Source organism: Gorilla gorilla, chromosome 13, assembly GCF_029281585.2.
Source record: "Gorilla gorilla gorilla isolate KB3781 chromosome 13, NHGRI_mGorGor1-v2.1_pri, whole genome shotgun sequence".
Lineage (NCBI taxonomy): Eukaryota > Metazoa > Chordata > Mammalia > Primates > Hominidae > Gorilla > Gorilla gorilla.
The window spans coordinates 31,520,273-31,535,186 of NC_073237.2; the positions used below are offsets into that span (position 1 = coordinate 31,520,273).

Below are 14,914 nucleotides of genomic sequence, written 5' to 3' on the forward strand. Positions count from 1 at the left end.
TTGCACATGGATACCCAGTTGTTCCAATATCATTTATTGAAAAGACTATTTTTTCCCGTTCTGTTTTTTTGTTACCTTGTATAAAATCAATTGACTGTAAATGTGCAGGTTTATTTTTAGATTATCAATTCTTAGTTTATGTCTATTCTTAGTTTATGTCTATTCTTATATGAGGACCAAATTGAATTTACTGAGAAAATTTTTTCAATCATGTTGCATATTACCAGTTGTCTTATGTCATAATAAAAATTAAATGTAGTAGAATATCTTTAACTTCACCTTTTGTGTCTCAAAGGCGTCTGTGGCCAGCTTATACCTTACTCTAAGACATGATGGCAAGTCAGGCTTACAAGACACACTATTTCTTTTTTTCTCCATTTAAACCTTTAGTCTCTTATCCAGTGCCTCCCTCTATGGTTTCATTTTCAGTAAATTTTGGTCTCAGTATCTGCTGAAATAGTCTACTATTTAGTGCCTTATGTTTTACTAACTCATTATAATTCATAGAATCATCCATAGATGTTTACCATCCAGGAAGGAGGAGTTTAAGTTTGAGCTGCCAGCTTTTCTCAGTGGAAATCAAGTGAAGTCATCATCTTTCAGTTCACAGATCCTCTTTCCACCTGGCATCTTGTTCTGTTGTGTAACACTGTGGCTAATCCTTTTCTTGGTGCAGATCTTGCATTCTCAGAAACCACGGTTTCTGTATTGACCTCCTTTTACTGAAACAGAGATGCACAGCTCTGCTTTCTAGCTCAGTAGAGGATTCTTGGAATAAAAAGTTTAACTCATTCCAAGAAAAAGTTTTAGGAGTGCAGCACTTAAAAATCAGGTAATATTCAGGCAATTTATCAGAGGCAAATAGTAGATTAGTATTTTGAATTTCAAAATTTCAGAGCCAAGTTGTGTGCTATAGAGAAGCATTGATGGGATGGTCTTAACTTCTCCATGCAAACAAACGTGAAGTAAGGTAAAGGAGAAATTGCATTTGATGTCTTAACACTCAAAGTATGCTGTGTTTATTTTACTTCTGTGGAGAGTAAAAGTCATTCCATAATGTTCTCCTTATTTCCTCATTGAGAAAAAGGAAAATGAAAATCGAATACTAGATTGATTAATAAATACTCAGAGCTTCTTCTTTTAGAATTTTCATTAATTGAAATCAGGTAAATGTCTGATTTTGGTTATGTAACCAAGTATTTCCAGTTGTTTTTCAAATCATATGTCTTCTTGCTTTGCAGTCTTATTTCCTAACTTGAGGGGAAATTGTAAGGAGACACCCTTGCCTTATTATCAGAGTTCATAATTGAAGGGGGTTTTAGGAAAAGTTCCTCCTCAGCAGCTTATATCTCTCTCCTGGTTATCTGCTGCTTCTCAATAATGTTTGTCATCAACAAATTAATCTCAACATTTATTAGATCCTACTTTAAAGGAGACTCTTTTCTGCTACCTAAGTTGTTTCCTGTTGTCTCTTTTTAAAACTTGTTTTTCTAACAATTACCCAGAGTTTTGTGGCTTAAAAGAAAAACATTTATTTTGTTCATGAACCTGTGGTTTGGAAAAAGATTGACCAGGACAGCTTGTCTCTGCTCCCCTCAGGTTCTCTAGGAAGTTGGAGAAATTGAATCATCTGAAGCTTTGCTCACCCATGTGTTTGGTGGTTGATGCTGGCCATTGGCTGGAACCTCGGCTGGGGCAGGCAGCATGAGCACCGACACTGGCACTCCCAGGCTGTCTTTGTGGACTGATCTCTCTCACAATCTGGGGGCTGAGTTCGAAGGGAAAGCAGTCTGAGATAGGGAAGCTACATGGTATCCCTTTTACTGCATTCTATTCATTAGGAGAAGGCCATCAGTAAGGATGGCTCATATTCTATTCTTTTAATGGGATGAATATAGATTCTCTTTTGTTTTAATTGACATGTATATACATAATTATGGGCTATAGGATGACATTTTGATAAATTTATATAGTGCATAATGATCAAGCTAACTAGCATATTTACTACTTCTTACTACTTCAAACATTTTTCATTTCTTTGAATTGTGAACATTCAAAATCTTCTAGCTTTTTAAAAATATTCAATAAATCATAGTTAACCATATTCACTCTATAATGCCACAACATCAGAACTCATTCCTCTTATCTAACTGTAATTCTGTATCCATTAACCAGACTCCCCTCTCCTAATTCTATGAGCTTTTTTGTTGTTAAGAGACAGGGTCTTGCTAGTGTAGTCTGGGCTCTGGGCAACTGTAGAGTCATCCAGGCTAGAGACAGTGATTTGATCATAGCTCACTGCAGCCTCAACCTCTGGGGCCCATGTGATCCTCCGACCTCACCCTACTGAGCAGCTAGGATTATGGGCGTGCACCATTGCACCTGTCTGATTTTTTACTTTGTAGAGATGTCTCTCTATGTTGTTCAGGCTGCTCTGGAACTTTTGGCTTCAAGTGATTCTCCTGCCTCGGTCTTTCAAAGTGCTAGGAAATTATGGGCATCAGCCATGTTGCCCAGCCCTCAGTTTTTCTTTAGCTCCCACACATGAGTGAGAATGTGCAGTATTTATCTTTCTGTGTCTGCACTTAACATAATATCCTCCAGACTGATCCACGTGGCTACAAGTAAGAGGATTTCATTTTTTTATATGGTGAGTATTCCATTGTTTATGTGTACCACAATTTTTTTGTCCATTCATTTGTTGATGGACATGTAGGTTGATTTTATACATTAGCTGTTGTGAATAGTGCTACAATAAACATATGAGGACAAGTATCCTTGTGATCTATTGTTTTCTTTTCTATTGCCTGAATACCCAGTAGTGGGGTTGCTGGATCCCTCGGCAGTTGCATTGTTCATTTTTTGAGAAAGCCTCATGTTGTTTTCTATAGTAGCTGCACTAATTTACCTTCCCGTGAACAGCATGTAAGAGTTTACTGTTCTCTGAAACCTCACCAGCACTTTTTTGTGTGTTTTCTATGATAGCCATTTATTGAAATGGAGCAAGATTATATCACATTGTAGGTTTGATTTGTATTTCCCTGATGATTAGTGATACTGAACATTTTAAAATGTATTTGTTCACCATTTGTATTTCTTTTTTTTCTCTTAAAAAAAAGGAGAAATATCTAATCGGATCTTTTGCCTAGTTTTGAACTCAGATTAGTTTTGTTTACTGTTAGGGTGTTTGAGTTCCTTGTGTACTTTGGATATTTGTCTTGTGTATTTGGATATTTTGGATGAATCGCTTGAAAATGTTTTCTTCCATTCTACAGGTTTTCTCTTCACTCAGTTGTAGTACCATTTGTCTATCATTTGTTTGTTGCCTATGCTTCTGATGTCTTACCTATACAAATCTTTGTGCAGACTAATGTCCTGAAGCATTTTCCCTACGTTTACTTATAATAGTTTGATAATTTTGGGCCTTACATTTCAGTCTTCAATCGATTCTGAGTTTATTTTGCTATACGGTGCTATATAGATAGGAAGCTAGTATCATTCTTCATATGGGTAGTTTCCCAGTGCTATTCATTTGAAGAGGGTGTCCTTTCCCCAATGTATGTTCTTGGCACCTTATTCCAAAATAAGTTGGCTGTAAATATGTGGATTTGTTTCTGGGTGCTGTATTCTATGGCCTTTACCCCAAGAATCGTTACTTCTTAAAATGCAATTCAAATAAGCATGAAACATTTGCAGTTTAGGGAAAGGCTTATGGCATCAGAATCCTTATTTACGGGATTCATTATTTTGTGTTTTTTTGAGATATGGTCTTTGTCTATCACCCAGGAAGAAGTGCAGTGATGTGGTCATAATTCACTGCAGCCCTGAACTCTGGGTATAAGCCATCCTTTTGCCTCAGTCTCCCAACTAGCTGGGTCTACAGGCCTGAGCCACCATGCCTGGCTAATTTTTTAAATTTGTTTTTTTGTAGAGATGGGGGTCTCACTATGTTGCTCTGGCTGATCTCAAATTCCTGGCCTCCAGTGATCTTTCTGCCACAGCCTCCTAAAGTGCTGGGATTACAAGCATGAGCCACCATGCCTAGCGTAGAGTATTATATTATTTTCAAAGTCTTATTCTGAGAGCCATTTATTGACTTTGGCCTAAATAACTCAATATGATATCTCTGAAAGTTTTTCTGACAAATTTTGGGGAATGATGATGAGGGAAGAGGGTTAGAGACTTTTTACTAAGAGATAACTTAGTGCCATTTAAGGAGGAACAAAAATGAATTATCAGAAAAATAAAAGTAAAAGCAAGTGCAAAAGTTCTGTGGCAAAGATGATGACAGTAAAGCACATTTTTGTGACTCATGGTAGCTTTAACTTTGTTCTTAAAATTCTGAGTAATTTAAGGGTTCACATTTGAAGAATCTACTACATTATAGATAACATTTTATTTGAAGTCAATGCATTTCAAAATTTGCTATTGGTTTTGTATTAGATTATTCTCAGCCTACTTCATTATCAAGCTCTATTATTTTCTTAATGCAGTTTAATGATCTTGTGGCCGAGAAGGAAGCTGTGTCTTCAAAATGTGTCAATTTGGCCAAAGACAATGAAGTTCTTCATCAGGAGTTATTATCTATGAGAAAAGTACAAGAGAAACGTGAAAAACTTGAGAAGGATAAAAAGATGTTGGAAGAAGAAGTATTAAATCTTAAGACACATATAGAAAAAGATATGGTAGAACTTGGTAAACTACAAGAATATAAATCAGAGCTGGATGAAAAGGCAATGCAGGAAATAGAAAAATTAGAAGAAATCCATTTACAGGTTAGTTTTTAAAATCAGGTAAGTTTATCTGTAATGGGCTTTCATTTATTTCACTGCAAACTATATTTTGGATATGTATATATTGTGTTTCCTCTGCCTCTCTTACAGCAATTTCCTTTGTAGAGTTCTAGAAAAAAAGTGACTTTTTTCCTTTTAAATATTTAAATTTCCATTATTATTATAACAAAATCAATCTTTCAAAGTAATGATTCTCACTATAGAGTAAAAGGGGGAATTTGATGATTAAGACTAGTTGGCATAAGAGAAAACTGTGATTTAGAAATTATATGATACTTTTGAATTGGTCTTAAGCTATGTTGTTCATTGTTCACTTTTTAAAATTATAAATGGATTCTATTACTTTTTATAGGACAAAATTACATTAATACTAACATAAGTATGATTTCAAATTTTTTTAAATCAGACAATTCTGAATTCAGTTATTAGTTTTGTTGATATTGCTGATAAATATTTTAAGCTTCAGCCTCTTTTCAACATACTCAAAATTGCTCTTCGAATCACTGATTCAAAATGAAAGGCAACAAACCTATGGTAATTAACTTATAATTGTTTTAAAAGTGTATTCTTTTCATTTGTTTTAGAAACAAGCACAATATGAAAAACAATTAGAGCAGTTAAACAAGTATAATACGGCTTCACTAAAAAAGAAGGAACTCACACTTAAAGATGTGGAATGTAAATTCTCCAAAATGAAAACTGCTTATGAAGAGGTTACAACTGAATTAGAAGAATTTAAGGAAGCCTTTGCAGCAGCACTGAAAGCTAACAATTCCATGTCAAAAAAATTAACGAAGTAAGTCAAAACATACACTCATAGAAAATGAATTCAGCTCATTAATTTGTTTTAAAAGCATAATTTTTAGTGACATGGCTTCAGGAGATCAGTAGGAAGTGAATGCTAATTTGATAATGTAATTTTGGAAAATAATGTTAGTAAATAATCCTACCTTTAAAATGTTCATCAAGGATAGTTTCTGTCTCTCTTCTCTTTTTTTGTTTTTGTGTGGCTTTTTTCTCCTGAAAAGTCTCATGTAGTTAACCTGACCTGTTAGTTTTTTTCACTAAGTATTTTTGAAGCTTTATGATCAATAAAGTGATCTTGTTATAAAATTACTTGTCAGAATTTCCCTAAATGGGAATATTAATGAGTTTAATTTATTTTTTGGTAGATCACAACCTAAACCCAAAGTGTCAAGTGATACTGCTACTCTGGGCACATCCTGGCACTCAGGCAGGGACTGTTTTTGATTGTGATCTTTAGTATTATCACTAGGGGGTGCCTCAAGAAAGACTATTTGTGTAACATTTTCAAGGTGTTACATAAAGGCATCCTTGTGAAAGAGGGAATAATTATCACAGGAATGAAAAGAAGGGTAATCCACAAGGGTTCAAAAATAACACCTTGTTCAGCCTGAAGGGCTGTGTGGAAGGCAGAAAGAACAAGCCCCACCTCCAGTGCCTTGGTCACAGTGTTGAGGGCTAATTGCCTTCAGAGATGCTTTAGTTCTTTTTGATCACCAACCAACCAGTCTAGTTTTCCCCCAGGAGTTGTTGCTCTGAGTTATTCCTCAGTGCCAAATACTTAAGTGTTCTTAGAGAATGGGTGAAATGTACAAGGTGAAACCTGAAACTGGTTTACTAAACACAAGTATTTCTAGATTATTTTTGTTCATTTTAGTTTTCTTAATCTACATTATTTAAGGAGTACAACATGATGTTTTCATATAATTATTTATAGTGAAGTAGTTCTTATAGTCAAGCAAATTAACGTAATCATTTTCCCACATAGTTACCCTTTAAATACAAGTATATCTAAAGGAATCTTTAGAATCTTATAAGTAGAGCTATTTTAGAAGGCAGCTAGGTTACCTGTTGAGCTGTACATCACTGATAGCCATTTCTCTTCCCTGTCCACTTTGAACTGCTTGTTCGGTAGAAATCACCTTAGAAACACATATACTTATTTAGAATGATTTTTAAGTTACCGTTACTTGCAAGAGGTATGCTCTAACACATCTTCGTGTGAAAACACTGTTTAATGGGTAATTTGGTTTACTCTCAGGGCAACTTTTTAAAAAATGCAAGTCATTAAGAATCATTCAAGGAAAAATGAAATACTAAGCATTTGTCTTTGCTGTCTTTACAGATCGGATAAGAAAATAGCAGTGATCAGCACCAAGCTCTTTACGGAGAAACAGCGGATGAAATATTTTCTCAGCACTCTTCCTACAAGGCCAGACCCAGAGTTACCTTGTGTTGAAAATCTTAATAGTATAGGACTTGACAGAAAATATATTCCCAAAACGGCCATAAGAATTCCTACTTCAAACCCACAGCCTTCAAATAACTGCAAGAACTCCTTGGCTGAGGTTAGTCATATGACCATTTCCCTTTTGGGTTTCATTTCTCTAATATAATTCTTGTTTATAATTTGATGAAATACTGAGTTGTTCTGTTGACTTACGCTTGTTAAGATTATAATTAGCTGTGTTAACACAGAAAGGAAATGGAAACTTTACATTTTTTAATTCCCTGGCGCTCTCATTTTCAAGAGACACCCATTTGCTAACTTTATTCAATAAATGTGGTTAAACTGACACATTTAAAATTTCTTTAAAAGCTGCATTTAAGTTAGGTTTTAGAAAATGCATGTTATTGCCTAATAACTGATGGTATACTTTGAAGTGCTTTGTCTTACTCTACTTGATTGTAGTTTGTCTGTGGTTCATATCACTTTTTTTTTTTTTGAGATGGTGTCTTGCTCTGTTGCCTAGGCTAGAGTGCAGTGGCATGATCTCAGCTCATTGCAACCTCTGCCTCCTGGGTTCGAGTGATTCTCCTGCCTCAGCCTCCCAAGTAGCTGGGACTACAGGTGTCTGCCACCACACCTGGCTAATTTTTGTATTTTTAGTAGAGATGGGATTTCACCATATTGGCCAGGCAGGTCTCGAACTCTTGACCTTGTTATCCACCCACCTCAGCCTCCCAAAGTGCTGGGATTACAGCGGTGAGCCTCTGTGCCCAGCCCATACCACTTTTAAAGTTTCTTTGCACCAATTTAACTCTTTCCACCCATAATCACAAGTGAATGACAGGCAACCAAACACTTAACAACATATAGATATTTATTATTTAATAGAACCCCAAATAAGTGCATTTTATGAATTAAATGAACAAAACACTGAAAGGTTCATTTCCATTTTTCTGTTAAAAGCTTTGTGCTTGGCCAGGTGTGGTGGCTCACGCCTGTAATCCCAGCATTTTGGGAGGCCGAGGCAGGCAGATCACCTGAGGACAGGAGTTTGATACCAGTCTGGCCAACATGATGAAACCCCGTCTCTACTAAAACTACAAAAATTAGCCAGGTGTGGTGGCAGGCACCTGTAATCCCACATGCAGCAACCCCATTACTATACTAGGGTTATACCTAAAGGAAAATATAAATCATTGTAACAAAAAGATGCATGCACATGTATGTTCATTGCAGCACTATTCACAATAGCAAAGACATGGAGTCAATCCAGGTGCACCCAAGGTAGATTGAAAATCCAAGGTAGATTGGAAAATTCCATATATACCAAATACTATGCAGCCATGAAAAGAACAAAATCGTGTCCTTTGCAGCAACATGGATACAGCTGGAATCCACTATCCTAAGGAAACTAATGCAGAAACAGAAACCAAATATCTTGTTTGCTCTCGTATGTGGGAGCTACACATCAGGTGCCCATTGACATAAACATGGGAACAATAGACACCAGGAAATAAGAATGGGGAGGGACAGAGTGGGCCAGGGTTGAAAAACTGCTTCTTCGGTCCTATGCTCACTACCTGTGTGATGGGTTCAATTGTACTCCAAACCTCAGCATTCCTCAATATACTTTTGGAAGAAACTTATACAGGTACCACTTTAATTTAGGATACAAACTAGAAAAAAAAAGAAAACTTTACTGTACATATTTTTTTCAGTAAGTAAAGAATATAAATTTCTTTTTAAGAAAAAATTTAAGTAAAAAATGGATTAAACTTTTGTAAAGGACAGAGTTTTGCTAAGAATTTCAAAGCAATGCATTCATTCATTGCAAAATGTGACTTTAATTGTTTAACCTTTTTTTTTCTTTTTTTTGAGATGGAGTTTCACTCTGTCACTAGGCTGGAGTGCCGTGGCACGATCTCGGCTCACTGCAACCTCCACCTCCGGGGTTCAAGCCATTTTCCTGCCTCAGCCTCCCGAGTAGCTGGGACTAGAGGCATGCACCGCCACACCCAGCTAATTTTTGTATTTTTAGTAGAGATAGGGTTTCATCATGTTGGCCAGGATGGTCTCGATCTCTTGACTTCGTGATCTGCCCACATCTGCCTCCCAAAGTGCTGGGACTACAGGCATGAGCTGCCGTGCCCGGCCATTGTTTAACCTTTGTACAAACAAAACATCACCTTTCTAAAATTATGTATATACAATAGACCAATATTATCTATTTTTGTCAGATTACTCTAAACAGCATTACACAGATACATCCTCTATTATCTAAACTTAGAATAAGCAGAAATTTTACTTTACTTAATGCGATTAATTTTCTATTTAAGCAAACTTTGTGTTATGTCTAGTCACTAAAAATACTAAGGGCCACATTTTGTAATATATTAATCTCATGATAATATTTCTTGTTTAACTTAAACATTATTATTATTATTTTTTACTTATTTTAGATGGAGCTGGACCGTGTAGAACAAATAATTACAGGAACAAAGAAAAGTATGTTGCCAAAATGTATTAATTACATTTAGGTTTATTTTAGTAATAAAGTGTAAATAGCAAATGGCATTCCTTTTCATTGTTGGGTTAGTAGATACTACGTTCAGTATCTTTTTCTTACACACATCTAATGAAAGATGTGAAAACAAAAACTTTCACAGTGAAGAGTATACTTATGCATCATTAATTCATCATGTTCCATAGCTTAAAAAATTCCCAAGAAGTGGATCCATCTCTTTTTTACCAGCTCTACAATTTCTTCACTTTTGCCATCCTCATGGAACTGTCAGCTAGCACACTGAAACAATTCTCCAAAAACAAAGGCATCAATTGGCTTACATCTGTTCTCAGGAAAAGTTCCAAAAATTTCACCATGAAATAAAAACTCCCACATCAATGTAATTCTTGTCAGGTTACTCAGCCTTGTCTCTCATCACTTACTGCATTCTGCCTTTTGCTCTAGCACCAAAGTGGACAGAATAGAACTCCGCAGGGCTCTTTGTTACCTCAGGATCTTTGCCTTCACCTCTTCCCTCTATCTGGCAAGATTTTCCTCGTCCTTCAGTCATCAACCTATGCATCCCCTCCACCAGAAAGCCCATGATATTGACACAAAAGTGGGATAGATGTCCCTTCTGTATGTTCCAATAGTGCCCTGCTGTATACCTGTCATGGTATCTATGACTCTATATGGACATTACCTGCCTGTCTTTTAGGTTATAGCATATGACTATTGGGAGGTGGACCATGCCATCTTCATCTTGTAATTCCAGTGCTGGCTCTAGTACCTTAGCACGTGGCTGTTGAGTACATGAATGAAGAATGAAAAAGCTGTGATATTTAACCACAATTGGAATTAACGCCATGTGTAAATGATTTAATAGTAATTTTGTATTGTAATTGCACGTACATATTTCTCATTCTTATTAACTCTGATAACGTTCTCAACTCCACATTTTAAACTTACACTTCGTTAACTGAAATGTTTTAGGTAAAGAACATAATCTTTTCTTTTCCTTTCCAGGTTTTGCTATGTTGGACACTTGCTCCCGTCTACTTTCTTTTGTAGAATCCACTGGTAAGCCACATCTAATGAAGAGATTATTTAACCATAAAATCTTAAGGAACAGTTGTATGATTTAAAAGATCATAAAACTTTATTACTGGGCTATTTACATGAAATTTTAATTGTTTCTCATAAAATATAAAACATCATAATCTTTACTAAAGTAGAATATTTTCATGTCATATATGGTGTATATTTATATGTTATTTTAAATGATGTTTTTTAGCCTCCTTAAGTTTTAAGTGGATCTTGCAAATGAACACCAGTGTTATTGAGTTTGGCCTACTCAAATTGCCTGAATGTCAGCTGTTTAAACAGCCAAACAACCAAGTCATCATTGATACTTTAGTAAAGCTCATCGAGGGCTTCTTTGCATTTTACAGTTTTTATTACCATATATAGTAGGAGACTTAAAGAGTATCTGCCAGGTTTGTCCATACTAGTGTTACGGTTTTCTTCTTGTAGTTCAATAGCATTTTGTGTGGAGATACTTTGAAGCTCTGTAAATATCTGGTTACTCCTCAAAACCCACTAGATTTAGCATTTCATGGATGACTTGTGTTTGAACAAGTATTACTGTGATGGTTGCCAGATGATTGTTTTTCTTATTTTCTTCTTTGTTCTACATGGAGAAATAAAACCAATAAATAAAGGAGAAGGGAAAGTCATGATTCTGGTGCTCCAGTTCCCCAAGATTAGGCCAGTGGTAGACATTTCAAGCTGACTTTATGTCTTTTGATTTGTCCCCATTACTCTGTCAGCGCTTTTTTACTTTCTGGCACAAGGTGTTCTAAACTAATGTTGTATTTTCTCTGCAGCAGCACCGAGGAAGCAAAGGCAAGCCCTTCCCATCATGCGCTCACTAGTCCCCAACAGAAGAACCGCTGTCACATCCACTGAGGTACCAAGAAACTAGCAAAGGGCCTTCTAGCTGTCTGGGGACAGTCCTCATGTGGTCCCTGGCTCAGCCTCAAGGGTTCTTGATTAGTCTCCCTGCAGCCTCTGTGCTGTGTCTCTAGATCGGGGCTCTGTGGGAAGGGCCCTGGGAGACCCAGCAGCACAGGGTGTCTTGTCTGCCAAATGTCCCTCCCTTCCTCCCACTCTGACACTCAGGAATAGGGAAGATGGCATGTCCAGGCAGTGCCAGGCCACCTCATTGTCTCCTTTGAGATGGGCCCAGAGGGCCTTGCGGGGTGAGTGTGAAGCTGGGTACCTGGAGCCTGAGGCTGACTCCCTCCCTGTGTCTTGGAGGAGAGGCCTTGCGGCCCAAGAAAACCCCCCGGGCCTGACCCCTGGGCACACATGCAGGGAGGGAGGGTCTGTGGGCTGATGGCAGCATTGTAATGAGACTTTGAACACAGCTGCTCAAGGGCCTCGTCAGTGGACCGTGGTCAGAGATGACCTAGCCATCAGGACCTGGCCAGTTGGGACCTGATCAGCAGGGACCTGGTTAGCGGTGGCCTCCTCAGTGAAGGCCTCACCCAGTGGGTACCTTGTGACCTAGTCATTGGAAGCCTAGTCAGTGGAGACCTGGTCAGTGGTGGCCTTATTAGTGGGGCCTGATCGGTTGGAACATAAACAATAAAAAACTGGTCGGTGGGGTGTATTCAGTATATTAGGGGTCTGGTCAGTGTGGGGCCTTAGTGGCTTGGAGCCTGGTCAGTGAGAGCCTGGTCAGAGGGGGCTCAGTCAGCTGGGGACTGATCCATGGAGAATTATTCAGTGGGGGTGAGGTGAGTGGCAACCTGGTAAATTGTGGTATTGTCAGTGGGAACCCAGTCAGTGGGGACCAGGTCAGTGGGAAATTGGTCAGTGGGGTCTGGTCCATGAGGCCTACTAATGAGGGCCTGGTTACGGAGACATGGTCAGTGGGGACTTGGTCAGTGGGACCTGGTCAATGGAGGAGTTCTCATTAGGGGCCTCGTTGGGGGCACCTGGTCAGTAGGAACCTGGCCAGTTAGCCGATGTGTGACCTCAGGCAGGGGGTTTGTCTGTGGAGCCTCTTTGCCTCCATCTGTAGGGAAGGTGAGTCAGGGCACCCTGGACGGTGCCTGGAAAGAGAACGTGAGAAGATGTATTGATTTCAGCACTGCTTGGCAGACCTCCAAATTTACACACGACCTGGGTTCCACCTAGAGAGGGTGCCAGCCCTCTCTGCTCTGCTCGGCGCCCCTCCTCTGTCTGCATCCCTAGGACCACCCTCGGTGGAGAGGGCAGAAATAGGGGAGCACCTGTGGGAGGCTCTAATCCTGGCCCTGGGCCCTGGTGGTGACAGTGATGAGGACCTGGGTGCACCTGTGAGTGGAGCAGCTAGGCCTGGCCACAGAAGCAAGACAAACAAACACACCCATATGTACACACACACACACACACACACACACACACACACGCATACACAAACACAATGCATGCACACATGTCAGTTCAGGGGATAGAGGACACTGACTCTGGGCCCTCTTGACCCAAGCAGGCTCCTGTTGTGGTGGGTTGTGTCATCCCACGATGTCACTCTTGCTGAGTCCCCATCGCCTCTGTGTTTTGGAGCAGTTAGAGACACACAGCAGTCTCTGTGAGTGGCTCTGCATGAAGGATTGTTTTCTAGGTGAGACGCACATCTCAACACAGCTGACTGATCAGACTCAGGTGAGTGGGACCTGCTCTCTTCTCTTCCTCCTGGCTTGGGGACAGTCACTATCAAGTGGGTGGTTTTGGCCTCTGGGCAGCTACTGAGGGTAATCCCTGAGCACTCACTGGGTGCCTGTTCTGTGCTGACAGTCATCTCATTCATCCTTGCAGCAATTCCATTCTGCATCTCCTCTGGACACCCCCAGGACCACCAGGACAACCCCATCATGGCCCTGTCACCAGGCCCAGTCTGGCTCCGTGATAACCAAGATGCAGGTCCAGAGACAACCGCCCTACTTGGTGCCTGCATCTGACCCCCCTTGGTGGGTAGTGACCAGCCCAACATGGAAGAAGCCAGGGCAGTATGCAGCCAGCTGCCCTGCAGCCCCAGATGGCACCTAGGCCTTGGGAAGTCATTCTCAAAGGGGAAGCTGGAAACTTTGATGTCCCTGGAGGGAAGGGTGAACGTGGCATCTGAACAACCCTGGCAGCCAGCAGCATCTTCTCATCCAACCTGTGGGACAGAGGCCCCCTGCTTGGGAACGAGATCCATACCTAAAGGGTCCTGGCCCAGTTGGGCCTCATCCTGGGCCCTGGGAGGGGAGGGGCACTATGGGCCCCCCAGCAGCAGTCAGCATTACCACCCAGGGGATTCAGCCTTCTGTGGCCCTGGCCAGAGTTAGAATTTGGCCCAAGACAGGACAAGCTCACTCAGAGCAGGGTGTCAGTACCCAGGACCTGTGCATGCCAGGCAAGGCCAAGCTGGCTCAAAGAGCAACCAGCCACCTCTGCAAGGGTGTGCCTGGAGCAGATGGACCAGCCACCAGCCTCACCCACTCAAGGAATCAGGGGTGGCCAGGTTCCCACAGCCTGAGGGGCTGCCACTTGACGGCTGATGGAGTGGAGGCCTGAGGAAAAGCAGATGGCATTGGGGCCCTACCTCCAGGGTAGAATAACTGATTTACCCTGACTGGCAGCGAGTGAGGTTGGTGGCTGGTACACCTGCTCCTGGCACACCCTTGCAGAGGTGGCTGGTTGCTCTTTGAGCCAGCTTGGCCTTGCCTGGCATTCACAGGCCTCAATGCAACCACTGTGCTGCAGATGGAGCCACATAGAGGAAATGAGCAGCAGGCTCAGGAGCAGGGTGTACACTGCCTTTGGGGCTCCAGTCCATGCATGAGGGCTCCTACAGCACTGTGGGCTTCTTGGGTGCCAAGAGGCAGACCACAGGCCTTCTTGAGAAGGACTCCATGTTCAAGTGCAGAAAGGGTCCAATCTGGTGGATGAACCACACAGCCAGCTTTTGGGTGCAGGCACAGTGCCACATCTTCCATCACTTCCTGATGTGTCACACCAGCACTGAAGAGACAGCCTGGAGACAGGGCAAGAGGAAGGCTGAGAAGGATGAGGTGGTGAATTCCAGCTTCTTCCTGACCCTGAGCCCACCCCCAAGGAGGCCCTCAACCTTTAAGAGTGGGAGAGCAAAATTGACGGCTTCGAGTGCTTCACCAAGAAGATGGAAACACAGGGCACTCAGCTCAACTTCTCAGCCAATGAGTTGACATGCAAGCAGATTATGGTGACGGGTTTTAAGAAGGAGCATCAGAAGGTGGCCAGTTCTTCAGCCTCAGCCAGGTCTTGGAGCTGGACCAGGCCATCACTTCACCAGAG

General features: G+C 40.7%; 1 protein-coding gene across 1 annotated transcript in view; it reads left to right on the forward strand.

Annotated features, from left to right (window-relative positions):
* Window positions 1-14,914, forward strand: part of ANKRD18B (ankyrin repeat domain 18B) — a 55,425-nt gene that overhangs the window by 38,495 nt on the left and 2,016 nt on the right. The window contains 9 exon segments of the mRNA XM_063696301.1: window positions 4,494-4,775; window positions 5,378-5,589; window positions 6,943-7,165; window positions 9,507-9,552; window positions 12,812-12,915; window positions 13,415-13,564; window positions 13,567-13,759; window positions 14,319-14,522; window positions 14,716-14,852. Of these exon segments, the coding sequence (XP_063552371.1) occupies window positions 4,494-4,775; window positions 5,378-5,589; window positions 6,943-7,165; window positions 9,507-9,552; window positions 12,812-12,915; window positions 13,415-13,564; window positions 13,567-13,759; window positions 14,319-14,522; window positions 14,716-14,852 (1,551 nt within the window).